Genomic DNA, 26169 nt, shown 5'->3' on the forward strand with positions numbered 1-26169 from the left:
AGTGTCACGAGGGGAGGAGTTGAGGGATGGAAATCCTCTTAAAGGAATATGACTTCCCCAATATCAAATAAACAAAATGAATGGGCTTGTGACGGCCTCCAAATTGAGCCTGTTCCCACAAAGAGCAAATGGGAAAATAATTCTCAGTGCAGAGCCGAAATCAGAGCAGCTTCCCTGGCAAAGTCAGTGCACGGCCAAATGGGAAGAGTGTTTTATTTCCCAGGAGCTCTCCCGCCTGGGGAACAGGTGGATTTGCAGTTCTCAGGTGCCTGAGTGCTGCAGACTCACAGCACGAGGCTGAAGTTCTGGCCAAAAGGCAGAATTGTGAAGTGCCACCCCCTCCTCACACCCAGGGAATGCAGGAGAACCTGGAGCAGCAGTCAGAGCTGATTTTCCTGTGGAATTTCCACAGGTATTTGTGGGTGGGATCCATCAGACACTGGGGGCTTCTTCTCACAGGATTTGTGACCCAAGGAAATGAGTCTGGGGTGGGGTTTTATGGATTTTTGGACTTCAGGCCAGATCTGGGTTTCCACATTTCAGATCCTCTCAGGATGAGGAGCAGCTCCCCTCCTGTCTGCACCGACAGTTCCACATCCAAATGGGTTAATTGCTGCTCCCTTCCCCTGGAATCTCAGCAATACCAGCACGGAAACAATTCCTGCACTTCACATTTGCCCCGTGCTTTCTGATTCCTTTTTTCCCCTACCAATTTGAGCCTGTGATAGCTCAATACATAAATTAAAAGACAAAAGAACCTGACACATCCACTGTGCCTGGGAGAACAGACCAAGCCAGACTTTCTGGTGGAAAAACATCCATCTTTTATGCAATAAACCAGCAATCTGCTGCTCCACACCAAAATCAACACCCTGAGAGGCACCCTCATGTGATGGGCAATACAAGGGCTTTGTTTTAACTAAATTAAAAATAAATAACCCCCAAAAACAACCCCCAGCCAAGGCCTTGTATGGTGAATGTTGTCAGAGGGTCGTGTCTGACAGGAGGGGATGAGACAGCCTGAAAGGGTTTGGGGGCTCTGGTGTCACCCATGAAGGGCTGGTGGCAGTCTCAGCACCACGTTCTGGGGTGAAAATATGAGCTAAAGGGTTAAAAAGGAGGATTTGGGGTCTCCTGCCCACCCAGCTCCCCACTTTCCTCTCCATCACGCTGTGGGGAAAGACAGGAGCATCCACGGGCTGAGCTCAGCCTCTCCTTCCTAACATGGGGGAAAGCTGGAGCCCACCCAAAACGCGTCATCTCAATCTGTCCCAGTGGCTTTTTCAGAGCAGAGACACCTCACAATCCCCTTCTCTCCCTCAGTTTCCCTCCTCAGCCCTTTTCCCCGCTGTATTTTCAGGAATCATCCCTGGGGCAGCAAGAGGCGGCTCCAGCCCAAAATGGGGCTTTTTCTGCAGAGGGAAAACTGCTGGAAAATCCAACTGTGCCTCAAAAACCCCTTGGGTGCTGCTGGCTGAGGGCACAGGAACCCTCCTGGGCTGTGCTGGTGCATTTTGGAGGGCAGGGAGTGGGGAGAGCACCGAGCCTGCAGCTCAGAGCTGTTGCAGATCCTCCTGCAGGGTCTGTCGTGCCCCAGCGCCCAGCGTGGGAGGAACTTGGGAAGATTTAAATGTGGAGCTGAATCCCTCGTGACTGGGAGCATCCAGGCTCCTCAGCTCAAGGGTGAGATGATAAAAATTCACTCCAGGGAGGAAGAAGCTTGATTTTTAACTTCGGGATCTCACCCAGAGCAATGCTGTGATTTTTCCAGTGGAAAAAAACCAGCATGAGAGCGAGTGAATCCTCACCAACCAAAGGGATTTAGGGAATTCTGCTCAAGGAGGTGCTGCCTGGGGTTGGGGTTGGGACAGCACTGCACCTGTGTCCAGGCTGGTCTTTGGGGCTGGACACTGAGCCCCAGAGCTCCCACAGGGCTCAGCTGGGAGGGCCCTGCACCTCCACGGGTTGTTGGGAATCCAGGCCTCACTATTTTCCTTAAAAACACATGAAAAAGGAAAAAAAAAACCAACCCAACACAAACCACGAGAGCCTTACGGTAATTACAAGGAGGTTTAACACGAGTCTGGATTTGCATTAATTAAATCAACAGGAAAGCTCCAATTGAGCAAATGAGGTTTTCTGTAGATGGCAGCGAGGGCTGGAGCTGGGAACTCGGGTTTGCTGCAGGGATCTGCCCTGGAAGGGGTGGGCAGGAGGAGAAGGAGACTCTGGGCTTTGAGGAGCTGTGCTGACACTGTGGGATTTCAGATTTCAGTGGGAAGCTTTGGTGGGAGAGAGCAGAGAAGCCGTGGGGATAAGGAATGTGTCCATTCATACCCCAGCCATGCTGCAGGCACAGCTGTGAGGGGAATATCAATGGGCAGCGCTGTTTGTTTTGTTTGGGGTTGAGGTTTTTTTTTTAATTTTTAAAGCCATGGGTTTGAATACGGGAGCAGGGCAGACACACTGGAATGCTTGGCTGGAAAGGAACCCTTCCAGCATCCCATGGGGCTGCCATCCTGCAGGTGAGGGCTCCCAGAGCTGACCCCCCAAAGGAATGGGGCTGGTGCTTCCTTCCCTGAGAAACAAAATCCCTCTGGGTTTAGGGGTGTAAAACCCCAGAGTTCACATCCAAATACCAACCTCTGAGCCAGTGCTGGAGGCAGATCACATCCTGGGCTAACCTTTAACCCCTGCTTTGTGCCACAAAACCTCCCTGTGTGGCCCGGGCAGCCTGCAGCAGCCCAGGACACCCAGAGAGCCCCGATCTGCCCCTGGGAATGACCCCAGGCCCAGAAGAGCCATCCCAGCCCCTTCCTCACCCATCTCCCAGGCCCAGCAGAGCCATCCCAGCGAGGTGTGGGGATGTGGCTCTGGGCTGGGGCAGGGTTAATTTCGGTGCAAAGGCCGGCCTGGGGCCGTGTTTGGGTTTGTGCTGAACCAGGGTTGACAACACAAAGATGTTTTGTTGTGTCTGAGCAGCCTTTGAACAGCGCCGAGGCCTTTCCTGCTCCTGCTGTCACCCCCGGGGACCAGGCACAGGGAGTTTGGAGGGGACACAGCTGGGACAGGCGACCCCGACTGACTCCGGGGATGTCCCAGACCATGCTCAGGATAGAAACCAGGAGGAAGGGGGGAACACTGGGAGTGATGGGTTTGTCTTCCCAGCTCACCTTCGGAAGTGGCTGAACCCCTGGGGATGAATCCCTGCCCATGGGAAGGAGGGAATGAATTCTTGGCTTCCCCCTGCTTGCACGCGCAGCTTTTGCTTTCCCTATTAAACTGCCTTTATCTCAGCCCACAGCTTTCCTCAGCTTTGTGGTTTTCTCCCCATCCCAGCGGCTGCATGGGGCTGGGATTAGAGCATTCCGGGGAAAACCTTCCCGGTGAGCTCTGCCGGGATTTGTGCCGCATCCCCCCGGCTGGAACGGAGCCGGGAGCACAGAGTGCTGGGGAGGGAGCGCTCCGAGGAGGCGGCTCGGGGCTGGATTTCAGAGCGGGTGAATGGGGAGAACGCCCTGCGAGGGCTCCTGCACCGCACACCCCACAGAACACAGGGAGGAGGGTGTCTGCCCTGCCCCAGCGGCCTCGGGGCTTTTTGGATCTCTTTTCTGGCAGGATTTTTCTTCAGAGGCACAAAACCGCTGTGGGAGTGAGGTGGTGGCAGCTCTGGGGCGGGGAGCAGAGGGACGGAGAGGAGGATCCTGTCTGCTCCCCCGGCTGCACCGGCGAGGGGAATGAGCTCCCCGAGAGCCGAAGGGTTAATGCCAGAGCCCCCTGAGCAGAGTCGGTGGCTGCCACCCCCTCCCGAAGGCCTTTACATAAGAGCCCTGCAGAATTCCCAGCCTGTCTCAGCCGTGCCGCCGCCGATGCTGGCAGGAAAATGGGATTTGATTTCTGCACCAGTCACTGCCTCTCACCGCTCAGCCGGGACCTGTCGGGCTCTGCGCGTCCCCCCCGGCTCGGCCGCACCATTCGTCACATCCAGCGACCTTGAATGTGCCCCAGCCACCCCAGCACAGCCCTGTCCCCGCGGGCCGCCACTCCCCGGCCTGAGCTCAGGGCTAGAAACGCTGCTTTAGGCGTAAAACACTGAAAAATTCGTATCTGGAAGGCTTAAAAGCAGCAGGGTGCTGTGGTTGTGTTCACATCGGTCCTTTGTGTGTCACTGGGGAGCGGAGGAGACGTTGAAAGACGATGTCGTGTCAGCTCAGGATGTCCCCTCTGCTGAGGGCTGTCCCCACTGCTGAGGGATGTCCCCTCTGCTGTGCCTTTCCCCAGGCCACCCTGGAGCACCCGCAGCCCCAGGGCTCGCGCTTCCCGCAGTGCCAGGTAGGTGAGGACGCTGCCGCCACGGTGACACGAATAACTCCGGCACTGGCGCTGCTTTTCCATCCCCTCCTCCCCTGGGAGCGGGCTCTGCTGGCGCTCTGTCACCCGCTGTCGCCTGCAGCTGCTCTCCGGGTCGGCAGGGGACGGAGCGCGGTGTCCCCCAGGAGGGCGGCGGGGACAATGTGGACAGACGGAGCGGCTGCTCCCGCTCCCGCTCCTCTCCCAGCCCAGGACAAATCCCCGCAGCTCCCCCGGCTCCAGCCCTTCCTGAGGATCGGACGCGCCGCAAAAAGCGCCCCTGACATCTTCGTGTGGCCCGGGATGTGCTGTAGGTGCTTCCAAAGCTTTATTGCCGCTGCCAGCACGTCCCTGTTGGCAGCAGCGCCGCTGCCCGTGCTGCACAGCCAGGCTGGGCTGTCTCCCTTCCGATCCCATCCCCATCCCACAGCTCTGCACCGCTGGGGTGCTCAGAGACTCCTCCTTCCAGTCAGCCTGCTGAAAGCCATCCTCCTTCTTTCCCCCTGCAGAGTTTAGGCGTGGAGTCAGCCATCTGCACGGCTTTGCAGGACAATTATGGGATTTTCCTTACCCTCGTGCTTGGAGCCCTGATGCCGCATCTCTTTCAGCCGTGGTTGAACCACCCCCAACCCACAGCGAAGCTGGGGATGGTCTTTAAAGGCCCTCCCAACCCGCCCTCCCCCGTGGTTTTATTACTTTGTGACAGCCAACTCAGCCTTTATCCCTGGGGATTTTATTCCCTCAGCCCCATAGCCCTCAGCGCAGGCACATGAGCAGGGAGGGCTCTGCTGGCACATTCCCAGAGCACCTCGGGCACCACGAGCACTGTCCCCAGGTCCTCCTGCCCTTCCTGGCTCCTCCATCCCGGGCAAAAAGGAGTCACTTTCCCAGTGCCCAGCTCCCAGCAGTGCCCTCGGAGCAGCTACAGGTGTGAGCGGCCGAACGGCGCGTCCGGAGCCACCGAGTCCCCAACACCTTCCAGGAGCTCGTCCCACTGTCCAAACTGCTCCTGCAGCTCTGCACGAGGCACAGGCAGTGACAGGGTTACCACATCCTCCCCTCTGGGTGACAGGGCTACCACAGCCTCCCCTCCAGGTGACAGGGCTACTGCAGGCTCGCCAGAAGCCACCAAGGGGCAGCCACTGCACCCCTGTGCTTTGGGAAGCACCAGCACCAAGCCCCACAGCCTCACAGCCCCCCCAAAACCAAGGAGCTCTCATGCCCCCCAAGCCCCCACCCTGTTCCCCCACCCTGGGCCGTACTGAGGTGCTTCTGCAGGAAGGCCAGAGCCGCCCGGCTGGTGATGGCCAGAGCCTTGTGGGGGTCCAGAGTCCCTCTCCTGCTGAAGATGAGGCTGAAGAGCTTCCCAGGGAGGAAGGCAAAGTCGGTCTGGTCCTCGTGCACCGTTCCCCTGGACAGGGGAGGGATGTGCATCAGTGGGATGTGCAGCAGGACCCGGAGGTTTTCCTGCTGAGACACCCACAGGTGCTCCCTGCAGTGGGTGGGTGCCAGCCCCTGGCTCACAGCACGGTCACAATCCTCGTCTGGCTGTTTCTGGAGCTCAACCTCTTCATTTTGGCAACGCTCTCCGGAGTCTGGAACTTCTCGGTGTTGATGAAGAGTACAGGCTTGGGCACCTCCGGGTACAGCAGGTTCTCCAGAGGGAACATCCAGGCATCCAGAGCCACAGCACACCTGGAGCAGGACAGGCACCACCACGGCTCCCCTTCCCACCAGGATGAGCCCCTTGTCCCCAGAGCCTCTGCAGCCCCTCATCCCTGCCACGCCTTACCCGAAGCTGGGCTCCTTCACCAAGGCCAGCACCGCTGTCACCCCCCCGAAGGAATGGCCCATTGTCGTGGGGACAGGACATTTTCATGCGCATTATCCCAATCGTGGTTTCTGTTCCCTGTCCTCAGTTTGTTTTGTCTTCCTTCCCCCCCCCTGGCTGGCTGCTGGCTTGCGGCTTAGCTTGCTTGCTGCTTTGGCTTGCTGCTGGCTGCATGCTTTGCTGGCTCTGCTTTCCTCTTTTTTTTCCTCTGCTTTTCGCTGGCTTGCTTTTTTGCCATTTTTTTTTTCCTTTTTCCCGGTTTCCGTTTTTCCCTTTCCCCCCCCCCCCCGAAGACATCGGACCTACTCCGGGCAGGAGCTCCCCCGGGGTCTGCGAAAGAAGCTGTGTACCCTCTGCGGCGAAGAGAGATACAGCTCAACCCTCTTAGACTGGTGAAAACATCTGTGGTCATCTTGGGCTATTTCTCTTGTGCTGGGGAGTGTTTTTTTGTTGTGCCTTAATAAACAAGTTTTTTCCACTTTCCCCTCTGAAGGAATTCCTCCCGAACCCGGTGGTGGGGGGAGGTTGCGGAGGGTTTGGTTTCCTATAGGGGGCTCCTTTGGAGGTGTTTTCCCCTAATTTGTCCAAAACCAGGACAAATAATTTGGTGGCCCGTACGGGGAGGCCCAGACAAAGTGGAAAAAACTTTATTCTAATAATATTTTTGGCTTTAACCGTTCTGCGGGAATATTGGTATGTCTCTTTTTAAAGTTATGATGTCATTTGGAGTGAAAGCCTGCCTCTATATGTGGTCATTAGGGTTCTTCGAAGTTTTGATCGCTTTATGGTCCCTGGAGTTATTTTCTTATCCAGAAGTAGCTCCGGTATTGTCCCTAATACGTAGCTTTTGTAGCAGAGGGGCACTAACGAGAATATTTATCGGGCTGGGCTTGGCTGTAATACTCTGCAAGGGGCTTATTAAAATGTTGTTATCAGCTCCAGGAATGTATAACTCATGGTTGTGGCTGTGTGCTAAATTTGTTATGGGGGAGGAGGTTTTTCAGCCTTTGCTTTCCTTTTCCTCCTCCGAATTGTTTACATCTCTGTTAGGAAATGTCCTGTCCTCCCTGACTGCCAAGGATACCATCTTTCTGTTATTTAATTTAATAACCTTTCTCTATACTGTCCGCAGTTTATATAAGATGAAGGCTGAGATTTCTAGAGGGGCTGGTGAGACCTCTGATTTAGGAGTACAACTAAGGGTGAAAAATCCTGAGTGGTGCGGGAAATGGGAGGATATGGGCAAAATTTTAAAGGAGTTTTCTGATCCTGTAGTTTGGGACTTTCCATCCGAACACATCCAGAACCCAGCTGAGGTGGCAAAGTATCTGAAAGGGAAATGCCAGGATAACCCCAAGGAGGAAAGGATCATTGCAGTGAGCTGGGCCCTGGCATATGCTTATCGTACTCTGCTCGATACTGTAGGGCAGCAGACAGAGGAAGGGGGGCAGGGAGATAAACCAGCAGCAATCCCAGTCACTCAGGCTGCAGCCAACAGCCCAGGTTCGAACCCAGTAGTTAAACCAGACTGTAAGCCTCAACCAATGGCCGTGGCTACTAGCACACGAAGTGGAAAGTGCACAGAGAAGACTGATCGACCCGTGGATGACAATGATGAGTACGATGCAGGAGAAGGACCCTCAACACCTCCTGACATAAAATCAGGAGTCAAAGCAAGTGGCACCAGATCAGAGGCTAATATTGATTCCTTCTCCCTGAAGGACCTCCGAGGCCTAAGGAAGGATTATCGGCGACAGCCCGACGAATCTATAATTAGTTGGCTGGTCCGCCTTTGGGATGCAGCAGGGGAGGCTACCATTCTGGATGGCACTGAAGCAAGGCATTTGGGGTCCCTGTCACATGATCCTGTCATTGACCAAGGCATGATGAGGGGCGCTAGCCCTCAAAGCCTCTGGGAACGGGTCCTGGACAGCGTAGCACAAAGATATCTGTGTGCCGATGACCTCTATGTCCAGCAGACACGATGGAAGACCATAGAACAGGGGATCCAGCGCCTGAGGGAGATGGCAGTGGTGGAGATCATTTTTTCAGAAGACGTAACAATTAGGAATCCGGACCTTGTACCATGCACACCTGTAATGTGGAGAAAACTGGTGCGACTTGGGCCACCTGAATACGCTTCTGCTCTAGCAATAATGAAGCGGGAGGAGGTATATGAGACTGTACTCGATATGGCAAAGAAGCTTCGGGCATATGCGGATGCTGTACATGGCCCGACCCATGCCAGAATTGCAGCTGTGGAGACACGACTGCAGGAATTAGAAGGAAAAATAGAGGAAAGCCGCAAGAAACTCAGGGAAGAGATTAAGGAGGACCTCCTCCAAATCTCAGCTGTGCAAATTAGAGGCCCTGGCACCCAACGCAGACGTTCCTTTGTTGGGGAGAGAAGGTACACCCCACGAGCTGAGTTGTGGTTCTTCTTGCGTGAGTCTGGAGAAAACATGAGGAAATGGGATAGGAAGCCTACTGCTGTTCTGGCACAACGGGTGCGTGAATTGAAGGAAGGTCAGAAAAGGAAAGCAGCCCCAGTTGCCCGTAGCCGAACAGCCAGGTATGATGATGACACGTCTGATCCCCTTGAGGGAACCTCCAAGACATATGCCCAAGGAAAGAAGGATAATCAGGCATAGAGGGGCCCTGCCTCTAGCCAGGTAGAGGCATGGGAAAATCGTGTTTTCTGGACGGTGTGGATCCGATGGCCTGGCGCATCAGAGCCACAAGAATATAACGCTTTAGTGGATACTGGTGCACAGTGTACGTTAATACCATCGGGATATGTGGGGGCAGAGCCTGTTTTCATTGCCGGTGTGACAGGGGGATCACAACAACTGACCCTGGTGGAAGCTGAGGTGAGCCTGACTGGGAAGGAATGGAAGAAACATCCCATTGTGACCGGCCCAGGGGCTCCATGTATTCTGGGCATAGACTTCCTCCGGAGCGGCTATTACAAAGACCCGAAGGGATTCAGGTGGGCCTTCGGAATTGCCGCTGTAGAAGCAGAGAGCATTAAGCAATTAAACACCTTGCCTGGACTGACAGAAAACCCATCTGCAGTAGGGCTCCTAAGGGTGGAAGAGCAACGCGTGCCAATTGCGACCTCGACAGTGCATCGCCGGCAGTATAGAACGAATCGAGATGCCGTGATCCCCATCCACAAACTGATTCGTGAGCTGGAGAGCCAAGGGGTGGTTAGCAAAACCCACTCACCCTTCAACAGCCCTATCTGGCCTGTGCGTAAATCTGAAGGAGAATGGAGATTGACTGTGGACTACCGAGCATTGAATGAAGTGACTCCACCACTGAGCGCTGCTGTGCCGGACATGCTGGAGCTCCAGTACGAGCTGGAGTCCAAGGCAGCACAGTGGTATGCCACTATTGACATTGCTCATGCGTTTTTCTCCATTCCTCTGGCAGCAGAATGCAGGCCTCAGTTTGCCTTTACGTGGAAGGGAGTGCAATACACCTGGAATCGACTGCCCCAGGGGTGGAAGCACAGTCCTACCATCTGCCATGGACTGATCCAGGTTGCACTAGAAAAGGGTGAGGCTCCAGAACATTTACAGTATATCGATGATATTATTGTGTGGGGGAAAACGGCAGCAGAAGTGTTTGAGAAAGGAGAGAAAATAATCCAGATTCTCCTGAAAGCCGGTTTTGCCATCAAGAGGAGCAAAGTCAAGGGACCTGCTCGAGAGATCCAGTTCCTGGGAGTGAAGTGGCAAGATGGACGGCGTCAGATTCCTACGGATGTCATCAACAAGATCACAGCTATGTCCCCACCAACCAACAAGAAGGAGACGCAAGCTTTCTTAGGCGCCATAGGTTTTTGGAGAATGCACATTCCTGAGTACAGTCAGATCGTGAGCCCTCTTTACCTGGTCACCCGCAAGAAGAACAATTTCCATTGGGGCCCTGAGCAGCAACAAGCTTTTGCCCAGATTAAGCAGGAAATTGCTCATGCAGTAGCCCTTGGCCCAGTCAGGACGGGACCAGAGGTCAAGAATGTGCTCTACTCTGCAGCCGGGAACCATGGTCTGTCCTGGAGCCTTTGGCAGAAGGTGCCTGGTGAGACTCGAGGCCGACCGCTAGGATTTTGGAGTCGGAGCTACAGAGGGTCTGAAGCCAACTACACCCCAACAGAGAAGGAAATTTTGGCTGCCTACGAAGGAGTCCAAGCTGCCTCAGAGGTAATTGGTACAGAAGCACAACTCCTCCTGGCACCCCGACTACCGGTGCTGGGGTGGATGTTCAGAGGAAAGGTTCCTACTACCCACCATGCCACCAGTGCTACATGGAGCAAGTGGATTGCCCTCATCACGCAGCGCGCCCGTATTGGTAAACTGAATCGCCCTGGGATTTTGGAAGTGATTACAAATTGGCCTGAAGGTGAAAACTTTGGTGTCACAGACGAAGAACAAGAACCAGTGACACGGGCTGAAGAGGCTCCACCCTACAACCAATTGCCAGCAGAGGAAACACGCTATGCTCTTTTCACTGACGGTTCCTGTCGCGTCGTAGGAATGAATCGGAAGTGGAAAGCAGCTGTATGGAGCCCCACACGACGGGTCGCAGAGGCCACTGAAGGAGAAGGTGGATCAAGTCAACTTGCTGAACTCAAAGCTGTTCAACTGGCCCTAGACATTGCAGAAAGGGAGAAGTGGCCGAAGCTCTACCTCTATACTGATTCATGGATGGTAGCCAATGCTCTGTGGGGATGGCTGGAGAGATGGAAAGGGGCTAACTGGCAGCGTCGAGGAAAACCAATCTGGGCTGCTGAAGAATGGAAAGACATTGCTACCCGGGTAGAGAAACTGCCTGTGAAGGTTCGCCATGTAGATGCTCATGTCCCCAAGAGCAGAGCTAATGAAGAACAGCAAAACAATCAGCAGGTAGATCAGGCTGCAAAGATAGGGGTGTCAAAGATAGATTTAGATTGGCAACACAAGGGGGAGTTGTTCCTAGCGCGATGGGCCCATGATGCCTCAGGCCATCAGGGCAGAGATGCCACCTATAAGTGGGCACGAGACCGAGGGGTGGATTTAACCATGGACAGTATCTCTCAGGTTATCCATGATTGTGAGACGTGTGCTGCCATCAAACAGGCCAAGCGGGTGAAGCCCCTATGGTATGGGGGACGGTGGTCCAAGTACAAGTATGGGGAGGCCTGGCAGATTGACTACATCACACTGCCTCAAACCCGCCAAGGCAAGCGCTACGTGCTCACAATGGTGGAAGCCACCACAGGATGGTTGGAGACCTACCCTGTGTCTCATGCTACTGCCCGTAACACCATCCTGGGCCTTGAAAAGCAGGTCCTTTGGAGGCATGGTACCCCTGAGAGGATTGAGTCAGACAATGGGACTCATTTTAAGAACAGCCTTATCAACTCCTGGGCTAGGGAACATGGCATTGAGTGGGTGTACCATATCCCCTACCATGCACCAGCGGCAGGCAAGGTAGAGAGGTACAATGGACTGTTAAAAACCACCTTGAAAGCATTGGGTGGGGGATCTTTCAAAAACTGGGAGCAGCATTTGGCACAGGCCACCTGGTTAGTTAACACCCGAGGTTCCACCAATCGAGCAGGTCCTGCCCAGTCTGAATCCCTGAATATAGTAGACGGAGATAAAGTCCCAGTGGCACATATCAGAGGTTTGTTAGGGAGGACAGTGTGGATCAATTCTGCCTCGAGTACAGACAAACCCATTCGTGGGATTGTCTTTGCTCAGGGACCAGGTTGTACATGGTGGATAATGCAGAAAGATGGAAGAACACGATGTGTACCTCAGGGAGACCTGATTGTGGGGTGAGACTCACATGCAAACATCTCAATTTGCTGGATGTTACTGCCATTGTTTCTACATTAAACCACACAGACATGGGACAGAAGGAAATGTGTAAATGTCGAAAGTCAGAGCAAGTGAGAATGGAAGGGAATGTGTAAGTGTGGAAGGTTTGAGCAGGTGGGAAGGAAGCTCAGTAACATGTTCACGATATGGGATAAGGGGTGGAATGTCGTGGGGACAGGACATTTTCATGCGCATTATCCCAATCGTGGTTTCTGTTCCCTGTCCTCAGTTTGTTTTGTCTTCCTTCCCCCCCCCTGGCTGGCTGCTGGCTTGCGGCTTAGCTTGCTTGCTGCTTTGGCTTGCTGCTGGCTGCATGCTTTGCTGGCTCTGCTTTCCTCTTTTTTTTCCTCTGCTTTTCGCTGGCTTGCTTTTTTGCCATTTTTTTTTTCCTTTTTCCCGGTTTCCGTTTTTCCCTTTCCCCCCCCCCCCCGAAGACATCGGACCTACTCCGGGCAGGAGCTCCCCCGGGGTCTGCGAAAGAAGCTGTGTACCCTCTGCGGCGAAGAGAGATACAGCTCAACCCTCTTAGACTGGTGAAAACATCTGTGGTCATCTTGGGCTATTTCTCTTGTGCTGGGGAGTGTTTTTTTGTTGTGCCTTAATAAACAAGTTTTTTCCACTTTCCCCTCTGAAGGAATTCCTCCCGAACCCGGTGGTGGGGGGAGGTTGCGGAGGGTTTGGTTTCCTATAGGGGGCTCCTTTGGAGGTGTTTTCCCCTAATTTGTCCAAAACCAGGACACCCATGACGGCCACTTTGGTCAGATCAAGGTTGTCCTGCAAAAGGGAGAGGGCTGAAGAGTCTGAGCCCAAACCTCAGGACTGGAGGTCTCTGATTAGGGAAGAAAAAGCCAAGGGAAGATCAGCAAAGTCTCCCTGGAAGGGGGAACACCGTGTCCCACGGTTGGTGTGATGGGCTCTGGCTGCCCGGTGCCCACAGTGGAGGAGCTGAGGGGCGGGAGGCTGGGGCTCTGCGCGGACCAGGAGTGCCAGGAGGAAAATTCTCAGGCAGCCAGGAGTGATCCTGCCACCAAGGGGCACCCAGAGCCCCTGCAGGCAGAGCCAGGTACCTTCAGCACGGAGAGATCCCAGTCCTGGTGGAGGACGTTGGGGACAGATCTGCCACCGGCGATGCCCTGGAAGAGCCGCAGCACCCGCACGCACTCCTGCGCTCTCTGGTGAACCTGGAACCATCAGCCCCTCCCTGGTGAACCCAGTTCCTCCAGCCCACAAATCTGGGCCAGACCTTCTCCCCAGTGCCCACCCAGACCCATTCCTCCAGTGCTCCTCTCCCATGGGGCTCTCCCTGAATTGCAACAAACACCAAAGCAGGCAGGGGCGGCAGCGCTGCGGCTCCCACAGGGTACAGAGCGTTTATTGGGATGGTCTCTTTGTGGTATTTGCTCTTAATTTAGTTAATCTGGTAGCAGATGGGTGCAGAGGACCAAAAGTCTCTGCTCTGGGAGGAAGCAAAGGAGGGAGAGCCTGGGATCCTCACCAGCTGCCCCCCAGCCAAGCCATCCCCTGCTCCAAATCCCCACAGGGACCCCAGAACCCCTAACCCAGGACCAAACCTGGGTGTCCCCCTAAAACCCAGCTCGGGGGCACCACCCAGGAGCATCCTAGAAGCCCAAATGATGCAGGGCTCCTGACTTGGAGCCACTTTGAGGCCACATCCTCAGCTGCCCTAAGGACACCAGTGCTGCTGTCTGTGCACATTTAAGGTGACAAGTGACAAAAAACTCCAACGAAAACCTCTCTCCTGCTCCTGGCAACACAGAAAATGCCATAATGGATATTGACCTGGCAACTATTTCCTTCTATCTATCACTCATTTCTCTTATTCTCTTTTTCTCTTATTTCTTTTTCTCCCTCACTATTTCTGCTCATGGGTTCAGGAGAACTGTTTCCCTTTTCTGTGCAGTGTGCCATGAGGCAGAGCACACACAAAAATAACAGGCTGGGAGGTGATTTAAGGCTGCCAAAAGCACCTCCGTTCCTAGAGAGTTTTTCCACGACTAATCTTCACTTGCTGTTGTCCTTTTAAATGAGGCAGAAACAAACAGAGGGGGGGGACTTGGCTCAGCAGGAAACCTTCCTGCTCCCCAGCAAGCAGCTGTCCGGAATAATCCCAGAGAGACAAAAATCCGAGTGGGAACAAACCCAGCAGCTGGTGCAGAGATGGGCTGGGCACAGAGTCCTGTTCTCCCCAGGGCGTGGGGGACATTATCCAGGGCCATGGCAAAGCCCAGCCTGGCTCCTGCCAGGATCAGCTGGAGCCGGACAGACGGACCCCAGGAAACAGAGACAGGCTGAACAGATTTTTCTCAGCTCCCAGGAGAAAGCTCAGTCCCAGCACCGTGGCAATACAGGCTTGGGAAGAGCATCCCCAGGGATGCAGGGCCAGCCTGGCTTGCAGGAGGAATTTCAGACCCCCGCCCTGGTACCTGCTTGTTTCGGAAATAAAACTCCTTCTGCCCTTGGGGCACCCGTTGGAAGGGGATCCACTCCTCCGTCCCAGCCTCTGCCGAGCAGAAATAGGTGGTGGCAGCAGAATGGTCCCTGTGGGGGCAGGAGGGAAGGGGACACCGGCAGTTCCCCCCCAGGGCACGATGTCCCACCAGCCCCAGCACGAACTTGGTGGGGACCTGGGCCACCCACCTGTGCTCCAGCGCTGCCACCACGAAGCCCCAGGACGCCAGCTCTGTGCAGATTGAAGAGTACAAGGTCCTGGAAGGGAGATGGGAGCAGAGGGCTCAGGGCAGGTCTGAGTGGGGCCGTAGAGGACCCCCACATCCCTGTCCCAGCCCTGCTCAGGGTTCACGTTACCGAAAGGCTCCCAGGCCATGGGAGAAGATGATCAGGGGGTACCCACCGCTGTGGGGCTTGAGGGGCCCATTCCAGCTGACCGGGACTTTGCAGGAGCCTGCAGGGAGGAGAAACCCCCAGGAACGGGGGGGACACGGGCAGTGGGTGCCACAGGTCCCCGCTCAGCCCCAGCTCTGCCTGCAGCATCCACCCAGGCACAGGGGTGGGCTGGAACCCCACCAGGGGGGTCCTTAAGGACCGGGGAGCCCCCAGGGTGGGGAGGGGGGTGTCCCCCCTCACCGATGGCGATGCCGAGCAGGGCGGAGCACCAGCGGCGGCCGAGTGTGACATCGGCCAGGCCCCCGCAGTACTCGGGGCGTGGGACCCAGAGCGGCTCCGTGGCCCCGGCCCGGGGCAGGCACGGGTAGAAGAGGCGGAGGAAGAGCCCCTGAGGGAGACAAGGAAGGGGGACAGCACAGAGGATGGTGGCCATGTCCGAAACCAGCTGGCTGCAGCCACCTTGCTCTGCAGGGAAGCCTGTCCCTGTGCCCATCCTTATCCCTGTGCCCATCCCTGTACCTGCCGCGTGTGGCCCACCATGACATCCGTGCAGCCCACCTGGTGGGGTCCCTGCGCCGGGGGCAGCGCCAGCATCCCCCCCATGCTGCCGCAGCCGAGCCTGGGTGGAGACACGGGGTCAGTGTCTGTCCCCCACCCCAGGGACCCCAACCCGCTCCCTCCTCCTTTCCCCACCTCTCTTCCATTGCCCAGAGCCCGGGCAGCAACCCCAGCGACCCCCAGTTCCACCCCTGCCCTCGTATTCCCAGGGCACAGCCCCTCGGGGATGCTCAGGGATGAGATTCCCCCCCCCCGTTCCTCTCCCGGGACTGGGATCGTGGGACGGCCCCACGGGCACCCTGCTGAGGGTCCTGTCTCGCCGCAGGGACAGGGGGCTGGGGCAGACCCCGGCAGAGGGGTCAGTGCGGGGCTGGCACCCACGGCAGGACGGGACCCTGCACCCCGCAGTGCCGAACTACAGCTTCCAGCAGCGCCCGGGGCTGCGGAACCACACCTTCCAGTATGGCCCCGGCCCAGGACCACAGCTCCCAGTATGCGCTGGGAGCCCGGACTACACCTCCCAGTACGCGCAGCTGGACTACAGATCCCAGCGCTTCCCAGCGCCCGTGCCGGAGCCGTCCCTGCAGCTCCCAGCGCTCCCCCCAGCGCCCCCTGTCTCCATCGCAGCTCCCAGTTATCCCCCAGTTCCCGGTGACACCCAGCTCCCAGTGCTCCTGACAGTTCCCACTGCTCCCCGCAGCCCCCAGTGCCTCCCAGTTCCACCCCAAAAGCTCCCAGCGCCCTCACCGGAGCAGCTCCCAGTGCTCCCCAAACGCTCCCAGTGCCCCCACCCCGAGCTCCCCTGCAGCTCCAGTGCCCCGCCGAAGCTTCCAGAGTTCTCCCAGCTCCAAGTTTCCCTCTGTGCCCTCCCAGCTCCCAGCAACAACTGCCCAGTACCCACCAGTATCCCCCTCCCCGCACACACCAGTACAGCGGGTCACAGCTCCCAGCACGCCCCACTGAACTCTGCCCTACAGCTCCCAGTGCCTCCCGTGCTCGTGGACTTCAGCTCCCAGTAGCCACCAGTACAGGACACGGCTCCCAGTGTCACCAGCACGAAATCACAGCTCCCAGTGACACCAGTACAGGACGCGGCTCCGGTGTCACCACCACCAAGCCACAGCTCCCAGTGCCCCCAGTTCCGGGCTCAACCCCAGTCCCCCCACGGCAGCCGTGGCCCCTCCGTGGGGGCCGTGGGGGGCTGTGCCCGTGGGCAGCACCCCAAGCCCAGGGCTGCCCTGTCCGTGTCTGTTCCCAGCCGAGTTCCTGTCCCCGGGACTCTCCCCCTATCCCCCCCAGAGGCCAGCGGTGCTCTGGAGCTCTCGCTGCCCATCCCCACGTTCCCTGTCCTCTGTTTAATCCTCTTTCTGGAGCTAAAGCGGTCCCCGGTCCCCAGTAATCCCCTCTGCGGCCGGGGATTAATTCCCTACGGGGCCGAGCCAGCCGGACTGGCAAATAATTTCCCAAAGATTTGGTGAAAAACATCTCTACCAAGCTCCCACACTCGCAGCCCCACTCCAGGCTCCCCTGGGTGACTGGGGAAACTGAGGCACGCGCTGGGCGCTGGACAGAGCCCTGGGATTGGCACTGTCTGTGTCGCCCGGGTCCCTGGGGCTGGGGCAGGGAGAGGGGACCGCAGCCCGTGCCCTCAGCCATCGATCCCGCCGCAGGCGGAGGCTGGCCGGGCTGTCACACCCGTGGCCGGCATCCAGCGCTCCGGTCCCGGCTTGCCCGGCCGGCGGGGCTGGGCAAGGGCGGCTGCTGTGGCCGCGGATGCCGGGACGGGGTGGGAGAGACGAGCCCCGACCTGTCCGTGCTACCAGGCCCAGCCCACGCCCGGATCGGGGAATGGGGTCAGCCCCCCCAGCACCCCCAAATTACCCCGGCAAAGCCACCCTGGGAGAGGGCCCTGGATGGAAGTGACAGCGACAGCTCGGCTGTTTGGGGCCAGCCTGCTCTTGCTTCAGGCTGAGCCCAGCGGGACTGGGGGGTTCACTGGGGAACCCCGGGGTCCTGGTTCTGCGGGGACCCCCGCACTGGGCTCACAGTGACCACAGGGACCATCCGTAACGGGATTAACTCAGCCCACATTCCTGCTTGGGAATGTGGGGTGTCCTGCTCCGGACACCCCACAGACACATCTCGCTCTGAGCTGGGCTGGGACCCCAGCGCTGCCCCCTGGGACACAGCGGGACACGGGGGGGACACGGGGACAGGGGGACACAAGGGGGACACAGAGGGACACAGGGACACGGGGACACGGGGACACAGAGGGACAGGGAGAAACAGAGGGACAGGGGGACACAAGGGGGACACAGAGGGACACAGGGACACGGGGACAGGGGTCCATTGGGACACGGGCTCGGTCCCCCCTCAGCCCCGGTCCCCCCGGGAGCCCCCGGCGGGCGCGGCCAATGGCCCGGACACGCCCACTCCTGTGAGCTGACAGCCAATGGGAGGTCGGGGGCGGGGCACGCTGGGGAGGGGGCGTGGCCAGGACGCCGTGTAACAGATGAGGGCGGGGGGGGCACGTGGAGCGTGGGGGGGACGCGGGACCACCGGGACTGGCCGGACAGCGGGGACACACAGCGACACGGACACGGGGACAGCGACACGGACACGGGGACAGCCAGCCTCGCGGGGACTGACAGGAGGACAGCGCACAGCCAGCTCCCGGAGGGAACAGGGGACAGCCAGCCCTGGGCGGGACAGACACGCGGGCGGACGAGGGACAGCCAGATCTGGGAGGGGACAGGGGACACGTAGTCACGGGGGGACAGACGGACAGGGGATAGCCAGCTCCGAGGGGGGCAGGGGACAGCGGAACAGTTAGCCCCGGAGGGGACGGACAGACGGACAAGGGACAGCCAGTCCCGGGAGGGACAGGAGGACAGCGGAGAGCAGCCGGGGTCTTGGACAGGCACCGGGGGGACGCGGGAACAGAGAGCTCAGAGCAGGGACATACGGACAAGGTGACAAGGGGGACGCACACGCCCAGCGCCCCAGCCCCGGGAGCGGAGCTGTGCGGAGCCTCCCGCAGCGGCTCCTCCGCCCGGCCGCACACCGGGAGCCCGGCGGGGCGGCTCGGCGGCTGCTCCGCCGCCTTCCCCGGCCGGGGATGCAGCCCGGAGCCGCGGGTAGCCGGCGATCGGGGCTCCGGGACACGGCGGCCCGACACCCACCCGGGGCCGCGAGTCCCCGAAGGTAACGGAGAGACCGGGCAGGGAAACGGCAGGGAGAGAGGGGGGCTCCGGCGGCTGCGGGAGGGTTTATTCCCAGGGTTTTATTCCCAAGCGAGCTGGGGAGGGGAGTCCCGCCGCAGGGATGTGTAGAGCCACTTGTGGTGACACGGTTGGCGGCGACAGGACGGTGACGACGCGACCTCTCCCTTTCTCCAGGGATTTGAAGCTGGGTCAAGCGATGGAAATGTCATTGTCGCGGCTCGGGGGCCCGGAGAAGTGAGCGGCTGGGACACCAGGACACCGGGCTCTGCTCTGCAGCCAGACACCGGGACGGTCCCGAGAAACCAGCACAGCCCTGGGCAGAGCGGGCAGAAAGTGGGGATTGTCACGGACTGCGAGGACACAGGACAGTACCTGGGGCTAGGAGCCGTCCCACCACCCACCCGGGGCTGGGAACATCGGCCTCTTGACTGGACTCTGGCACCCTCCTGAGCCCAATGAGGAGCTGGGGCTGCATGTGAACCTATGCAGACCAGGAAGAAATACATTCTCCTGACTTTCCTTGCCTCTTGGCTCCTGCTTTTCTTCTTTGGAGGGGATCAGCTGCGCCGTTTTGCTTTCTTTTCCGGGAGGAAAGCAGAAGCCCGGAGGAGCTGGCCCCGCTGGACAGATCGGTCCCTCCTCAAAAGCTTTGCGGACCCCGAGGAGCTGCAGAGGGATGGAGACCCATCCCTGCTGTCCCCCCGGGAGCGGCGGGCGGCGTGGCTGAGCGTCTACAGGAGCAGCAGATGCCGGATGGAAACCTGCTTCAACCTCTCCAGGTGCGAGAGGCACGGCTTCAAAGTGTTCACCTACCCCCAGGAGCGGGGCCAGCCTGTCTCGGAGACCTACGGCAAAATCCTCAGCTCCATCGAGCGCTCCCGCTACCACACCCTGAAGCCCGAGGAAGCCTGTCTGTTCGTCCTCAGCATCGACACGCTGGACCGCGACCACCTCTCGGGCCAGTACGTCCGGAACGTGGATGAGAAAATCCGCGGCTTTCCGCTCTGGAACGGCGGCCGCAACCATCTCATCTTCAACCTCTACTCGGGCACCTGGCCCAGCTACACCGGCGAGCTGGGCTTCGACACCGGGCAGGCCATCCTGGCCAAAGCCAGCTTCGACACACGGAGCTTCCGGCCTGGCTTCGACGTCTCCATCCCTCTGTTCCCCAAGGAGCACCCGCAGCGCGGCGGGGACAGAGGGTGGCTGTACCAGGACTCGGTGCCCCCCAAAAAGAAATACTTGTTGGTGTTCAAGGGAAAGCGGTACCTGACTGGCATCGGCTCCGGCACGCGGAACGCGCTGCACCACATCCACAACGGGAAGGACATCATCTCCCTCACCACCTGCAAGCACGGCAAGGACTGGGAGAAGCACAAGGACACGCGCTGCGACAAGGACAACGTCGACTATGAAAGGTGAGTCAGACATGGGGGGAAAGGGGGGGTCTGGGGCAATGGGACACCCCACATATGTTCCTGCCTCTCTCCGGGGTGCAGCCGTGACCGTCTGTGGCAGCTGGACCTCTGGAGAGGGAAGTTTTGGGTTCTCCTGAGAGGGATGAGGGTTTCATTGCATGGTGGGGAGTGAGGCGCTGACTGCTCAGTGCTTTCCTGCTCTGTATTAAAGTTGGAGTAATCTGGTGAGAGCGGCTCTTATCTGCAACCGCTGCCACCGCCTCTAATACGATTTCCCTTTTTCCGAACGCTGATGAATGACGCTTTTCTTCTCCCCCCTCCCTCTCTCCCCCAGCATAAACGTTTCTCTTGGAGATGAGCCCAAAACATCCCCCCCTCACTGGCTCCACTGAAAATCCCACAAAACTGGCGGGTCTGTGGGCGTCCCAGTGTGGGCAGCCCCGAGCTTAATTGGTGGTGGTGGGTAGGGGTCCCCCTGCGTCCCCCATCACAAATGGACACAGTGGCAGCAGCGTGGGATGGACACACTGGTGGAAAAATTGGGGGTACAAAGTTCTGTGAGTTTGGGGAGTTCCATCCTGCAGGGACACATGCCAGCTCCTCACCTCCCCATCCAACTACTTGGGACCCATCACCAGCTGCCGAATCCAGGGCTGGTAAACACAGAGCCCATCCCACAGACAATGGCAGGTCCCCATCCCACTGCCTGGGGACATCCCCCAGCCACTCAGCTGGAGAGCAGATGGGGAGAGGCCACGCTGGGCATCATCCTCAAAGCGTCTTAGGAGGTGCTGGGAGGTAAAAGTGGAGCTGGGGTGCTGGCACTGGGATTAGCCGGGGCTTTGGGATGGGTCAGGCACCACATGGCCCTCTCTGGAGGGTGCCACCAGCCGAGCAAGGTCAGCACTTGTGGCAAAGTCTCTTTGGGATGGGGCATCTCAGGACAGTGGGGTTGGCAGGACAGGGGGCCCAAGGTGAGCCCCACGCTGTGCCAAGGGGCAGCAGGATGAGAATTCCCCCCCATCCGCCCACCCAGGTAATCCCCTAATGCTGTTTGCAAACACAGGGAGATTTACACCTCTCCCAGGATTGCTTTGGCCAGCGGACTGATGGGGAACACGTGGCAGCGTGCTCATGTGTGACCCCAAGCCTCTGCCACCCTGCTCGTCCCTGTGGGACACCGGGCACAAAACCACTGGTGTCACCACCAGGGCCAGCTCTGCCCGACCTCCCGCGGGGACTGATGCCCTCCTGCCCGGGGAGATGTTCCCACACTCGGACAGGGGACAGGCAGCGGGAACGGGACAGAGTGAGAGCCCGGCGGCCCTGTTCACACAATGTGTTGGGTACTGGCACGGTGGAGGCAGCTCGTGGAGCAGAGGAAGGCCCTGCTGGGTGTTCCATCATCCTCCTCATGCCCGAGGGGCTGCCCTGAACAATCCGGTTCTGTTCTGGGATAAAGGGCGGCTTGTGGCAGGGCCGCGGAGCGGCCCCGCTGCCCCGCGTTCGGAGCAGTCAGCGCGGGCTGGGAAAGGCCTTGTGGAGCCGCCGGTGCCGGTGGCACCGTGCCCGGCTGGAGCCACGGAGGGGCCTGGCGAAGGGAGCGCGGCGGGCGCCCGTCCCGGCTCCTGACAAAACAAGGAAGCCCTGACGGCGATTGCCCGGAAACCGCAGCGCGTCAGGAGCGAAGTATTTCCATCGGGAGCCTTCGGCCCCGCAGCCCGGCCGGCGCCAGCCGCCCCACCGCACCGGCTGCCGGCGAGGGCAGGGCCCCCCCGGGCCGGGCCCCGCTGCCCGCCCAGCCCCGGCAGCGGGAAAGGCCCCCGGAGCTGCCAGGGGTCATGGCAGGGTTCGGGGTCCCCGAGGAGAGGTGACAGCCGGGCGTGGCCCCGGGGATGTGGCTGTCGCTGCTGTGGTTTCGTGGGGGATCTGGGTGCTGTCACCCCTCCGGTTGCCCGGCCGGGAGTTTGAGCGTTAACGGGACAAGGATTTTGGCATCCTTTGGAGACATTGGGGAGGTTCATCCAGAGGCAGATTTTATTGTGAAACTCTGCGCCTTGGCATTGGGGCTGATTTCCCGTATCCCGGAGCGCTGGGACGTGCCAGAGTGCTCCGGCACCCATGGAGGTGACACAGCCTCAGCTCCCAGCCTGGCACCAGCACCGCGTTCCCACCACAGGGACACCCTTGCTCCTGGGACCAACACATTGCAAGGGCTCTTTTTGGCCTCCCAGCCACCTGGCTGGACCATGTGAGTCCCCCCCAGCCCATCTAGGACGTGCTGCCCCTCCCTTCGGGCAGGAACAGACGGGGTCTGTCCCGACCTAAAGTCAATATTGGATTTTCCGGCGCGGCCGCAGGGACCCGGCAGCGGCCGAGCCTCTCCCCACCACGGCACAGAAGGGGCTTTGAGAGCCCCACGGGCGAGCCTGGCCGGGGGGGCCGCGCTGCCGGCACCCACTGCCCCCCCAAACGCTGCCAGGGCAGGCAGGGCTGGTCCTGCCCAGCAAGCCTGGGCACGGCACAGGAGCCGCTGCAGTTTCGGGCTCGGGGGTTTGGGTGGTGGCTTTGTGTGGGGTGTCATTGCTGGAGGGTGGGAGGAGCTGGGTCGTGCCTTCGAAGGGCACTGGGGTCCCTTCCTGACCCCCCCTCTTTAAGGGATGCCCAGATCCATCCCTTCAGCACCCAGGAGAACTCTGCTCCCACAAAACCAGGAACGTTCAGAGCCAAAATCAGTCCAGACTGATCCTAACACGGCCCTGGGTTGGCTCCACACCTGGCAGGTGCCAGCAGCACCTCCTGGGATGCTCACAGGAGGGGAGGGGGCCAGGCCTGACCCCCGCCCCATCTCCCACGCCAGGTTTGACTACCAGGAGCTGCTGCACAACTCCACCTTCTGCATCGTGCCCCGGGGCAGGCGCTTGGGCTCCTTCCGCTTCCTCGAGGCTCTGCAGGTACAGGGTGGGCAGGGGGATGGGGGACCCCCTCACTGGGGTCCAGGGGCTCTGCCCCAGCCTGCGGGGTCCCTCCACAGGCCGCCTGCATCCCGGTGCTGCTGAGTGACGGCTGGGAGCTGCCCTTTGCCGAGGCCATCGACTGGGGCAAAGCTGCTGTCGTGGGCAGCGAGAGGCTCCTGCTGCAGGTACCGAGTCCAGATCCTGCCCCACGCTGTGCACCAGACCCCCAGTCCCAGATCGCAGACCCCCAGTCCCTGGGTGGTGGAGCCTCCAGCCAAGTCTGGGGCTGAGCCTGGCAGCTGAGCAGTGCTCCTGTGGAGGGTCTGACCCAGCCTGGAATGGGCGTCCCACTCCTGCTGCAGTCCCAGGGCGCTGTTCATCTCCAGGGGAAGGTGGGAAGGATCTTCCCGGGCATAAACCCTTGGGAATCCTGGGCCCGATCCTGCCCCAGGGAGAGGAGATGCAAACCCACAGGAGGAGGGTAGCACACATCCGTGGGCAGGGGCTGTCCCATGGGGTGGCTGGGACAGTTGGAGGGGACAGAGGCGAGGAGCCCAGCCGGGGGGAAGCTGAGGTGAGGACCCCGCTGCTCCCCCGGCACAGATCCCCTCCGCCGTGCGCTGCATCCACCCGGAGCGCGTGCTGGCCTTGCAGCAGCAGACCCAGTTCCTGTGGGATGCCTACTTCTCCTCTGTGGACAAGATTGTGCACACCACGCTGGAGGTGAGCCCCCCACCCCGAACGCCCCTCCCCAGCCGCCGGGGTCACAGCCGGGGTGCTGGGAGCATCACTCGGGCCTCTGGCAGATCATCAAGGACCGGCTGTCTCCGCACCGCTCCCGCTCCCGCTTCCTCTGGAATGTGCTGCCCGGGGGGCTCCTGGTCCTGCCCGACTTCTCCACCCATCTCGGCGATTTTCCCTTCTACTACCTGCACCACGGTAGGATCCTGCCTGCCCCGGCTGAGCACGGCAAGCTCGGGGTGTGCCCAACACCTCTCCTTTCGCTTTCCCACCCTTTTTTCAGGCTACAGCCCCTCCAAGAAGTTCACGGCTTTCATCCGGGTGGTCTCGCAAGCAGGGTCGCTGTCGCAGCCCATCCTCAGGCTCATCCAAGCCGTCTCTGGATCCCAGTACTGCGCCCAGGTGGGAGGAGCCGAGCCCCGCGTCAGCCGGTGCAGCTCCCAGGGATCCCACGGGATGATGGGGCTGGGTCCTGCGGGGCGGAGAGGGGATGCGTGGTTTGGGGGTGGAGGGGATGCCTGATGGTGTCACCTTTGGGTAGGCAAAGCCACGTCTGCAGCCCTCTGGGGTGGAGGTGGGACCACTGGGGGTTTATCGTGGTCCAACCTGCCATGAGATGGTTTGGGGATGGTCTGGCCTGGAGCAGAGAACCCACCAAACCCGTCTGGCCACACCTGTCCTCCCCCTTGCAGATCGTGGTCCTGTGGAGCTGCGAGAAGCCACCACCCCCGAGTGGGAAATGGCCCCAGACCAGCGTGCCTCTGACCATCATCCAGGGCAGGAGGAAGGTGAGGGGACACGGGCAGGGACCAGGGACACGGGCAGGGATCAGGGACACGGGAAGGGCGCTGGAACAGCCACCCCACTGCACCAACCTGCCCTTCCTCCCTCCACAGCTCAGCGACCGCTTCTTCCCCTTCGGGGCCATCCAGACAGACGCGGTGCTGAGCCTGGACGAGGACACCAGCCTCTCCACCAGCGAGGTGAGGCCACGGCCCCGACTCCCTCGGGTGCTCAGTGATCACCACAGGGCTGTCCCCCTGTCCCCGCGTCCTCCAGGGGCAGCGGTGGTCCCCTCCCGCAGGTCCCCGCGGAGGGTGGCACCGCGGTGGGTGACACCGTGCCCGTCCCGTGCCAGGTGGACTTTGCCTTCTCGGTGTGGTGCAGCTTCCCCGAGCGCATCGTGGGCTTCCCCACGCAGAGCCACTTCTGGGACGCCGAGCAGGGGCGCTGGGGCTACACCTCCAAATGGACCAACGAGCTCTCCATCGTCCTCACCGCCGCCGCCTTCTACCACAGGTACCCGGCCGGGTCGGGGCTCTGGGGCCGGAGGGGCTGCTGGGGTCGGGGGCTCGGCCCGTCCTGCCCCTCACCCCGTTCTCCCCCCAGGTACTACCACAGCCTCTTCACCGAGTACCTGCCCGCGGGGCTGCGGGAGCTGGTGGACGGGCTGGCCGCCTGCGAGGACATCCTGATGAACTTGCTGGTGGCCGCTGTCACCAAGCTGCCACCCATCAAGGTGACCCAGCGCAAGCAGCACAAGGAGGGGGTGGCCCAGCAGGCGGAGTGCAGCGACGGGGCTGCGGGGACCCCCCCGCCCGGGCAGCGGAGCCCCTCGGCCCCGCATCCTGCTGCTGCCCGGGAGGAGGGCACGGACGGCAGTCGGCGTCTCTCTCAGCGGCAGGACTGCCTCAACCAGTTGGCCGACTGGTTTGGCTACATGCCCCTGGTGTCCTCCCAGCTGCGCCTCGACCCCGTTCTCTTCAAGGACCAGGTCTCCGTCCTGCGCAAGAAATACCCGAGCTTGGAGAAGCCGTGAGGGCTGCCGGGGTCGGGGCCGGCTCCGGGTGTGCCGTTCCCGGTGCACGGAGCCCTCCGGGAGCTGACGAGGTTTTACTCGTTATTGGGTTTTACCAGTGCAATAAAGGAGGGGGGAGAGGTAGGATCCGGATGGTGGCTGTGGGATGTAGGGGAAGCACCGGGCGCACATTGGGAGCACTGGGAACTCTGGGAGCACTGGAAGCACCAGCTTTTGGGTGCTCCAACACTTCTGCCATCGGCACGCTGGGAATAACCCGGGCAGCTCCCCCAGCCCTGCGGGGTGGGAGAGTCCTTCACCTCCCCGAGGGCAAACAGAGGAGCGATAAGAGCTGTGTGTGACCTCCCTCCCTCGCTCCAGCTGGGTCCCCGGCAGTCCCTGGGCAGCCCAGCACCCCACTGCCTCGCGGCGCTCCCCGGAGAAGGGAAAAGGAGTGTTTCAGCTGTCTTTCCTCCCAGCTGAATAGAAATACGGAATATTAGGTGGCCTCCAACAGCCACTCTCAGGCTGCCACAGCCCTGGGTCTGTCCTTGGCT

At 59.8% G+C, this 26169-nt stretch overlaps 2 protein-coding genes across 6 annotated transcripts; one reads left to right on the forward strand and one right to left on the reverse strand.

Moving 5' to 3' along the window:
* Positions 1 to 5066: 5066 nt before the first annotated feature.
* On the reverse strand, positions 5067 to 16426 carry PAFAH2 (platelet activating factor acetylhydrolase 2). 5 transcript variants are annotated; one of them, XM_053998842.1, is made up of 12 exons: positions 16400 to 16426; positions 15436 to 15535; positions 15157 to 15304; positions 14924 to 14974; positions 14710 to 14778; positions 14496 to 14572; positions 13119 to 13232; positions 12791 to 12825; positions 6143 to 6199; positions 5875 to 6045; positions 5613 to 5761; positions 5067 to 5367 (listed from the first exon to the last, which is right to left on the reverse strand). In XM_053998842.1, the coding sequence occupies exons 2-12, from the start codon at positions 15517 to 15519 to the stop codon at positions 5273 to 5275; spliced, it is 1050 nt and encodes a 349-aa protein (XP_053854817.1). In that variant the 5' UTR covers positions 15520 to 15535; positions 16400 to 16426; the 3' UTR covers positions 5067 to 5272. The 5 variants fall into 5 exon arrangements, with proteins under 5 accessions (XP_053854817.1, XP_053854814.1, XP_053854816.1 ...); XM_053998839.1 differs by having other exon boundaries at positions 14496 to 14610; positions 14878 to 14974; XM_053998841.1 differs by having other exon boundaries at positions 14496 to 14610; positions 14878 to 14974; positions 15475 to 15535; positions 16376 to 16418.
* A 1876-nt stretch (positions 16427 to 18302) lies between these two features.
* On the forward strand, positions 18303 to 25765 carry EXTL1 (exostosin like glycosyltransferase 1). Its single transcript, XM_053999079.1, has 11 exons — positions 18303 to 18678; positions 18873 to 20116; positions 22977 to 23070; positions 23151 to 23258; positions 23677 to 23796; positions 23880 to 24012; positions 24098 to 24216; positions 24507 to 24602; positions 24711 to 24797; positions 24953 to 25113; positions 25204 to 25765. The coding sequence occupies exons 2-11, from the start codon at positions 19182 to 19184 to the stop codon at positions 25631 to 25633; spliced, it is 2283 nt and encodes a 760-aa protein (XP_053855054.1). The 5' UTR covers positions 18303 to 18678; positions 18873 to 19181; the 3' UTR covers positions 25634 to 25765.
* The last annotated feature ends 404 nt before the right edge of the window (positions 25766 to 26169 follow it).

Source organism: Vidua macroura, chromosome 25, assembly GCF_024509145.1.
Source record: "Vidua macroura isolate BioBank_ID:100142 chromosome 25, ASM2450914v1, whole genome shotgun sequence".
NCBI lineage: Eukaryota > Metazoa > Chordata > Aves > Passeriformes > Viduidae > Vidua > Vidua macroura.

What these genes read in the sequence shown, in the direction of transcription:
- PAFAH2 (XM_053998839.1), bottom strand. Translation starts at nt 15,519, where the DNA reads ATGGGGGGGATGCTGGCGCTGCCCCCGGCGCAGGGACCCCACCAGGTG. An exon ending in ACGAGGATTGTGACCGTGCT is followed by an intron (nt 5,762 to 5,874) that starts GTGAGCCAGGGG and finishes TCCCCTGTCCAG; the next exon opens with GGGAACGGTGCACGAGGACC. An exon ending in CTTCCTGCAGAAGCACCTCA is followed by an intron (nt 5,368 to 5,612) that starts GTACGGCCCAGG and finishes TGCCTCGTGCAG; the next exon opens with AGCTGCAGGAGCAGTTTGGA.
- EXTL1 (XM_053999079.1), top strand. Translation starts at nt 19,182, where the DNA reads ATGCAGACCAGGAAGAAATACATTCTCCTGACTTTCCTTGCCTCTTGG. An exon ending in GCTTCCTCGAGGCTCTGCAG is followed by an intron (nt 23,071 to 23,150) that starts GTACAGGGTGGG and finishes GTCCCTCCACAG; the next exon opens with GCCGCCTGCATCCCGGTGCT. An exon ending in GATCCCAGTACTGCGCCCAG is followed by an intron (nt 24,217 to 24,506) that starts GTGGGAGGAGCC and finishes TCCCCCTTGCAG; the next exon opens with ATCGTGGTCCTGTGGAGCTG.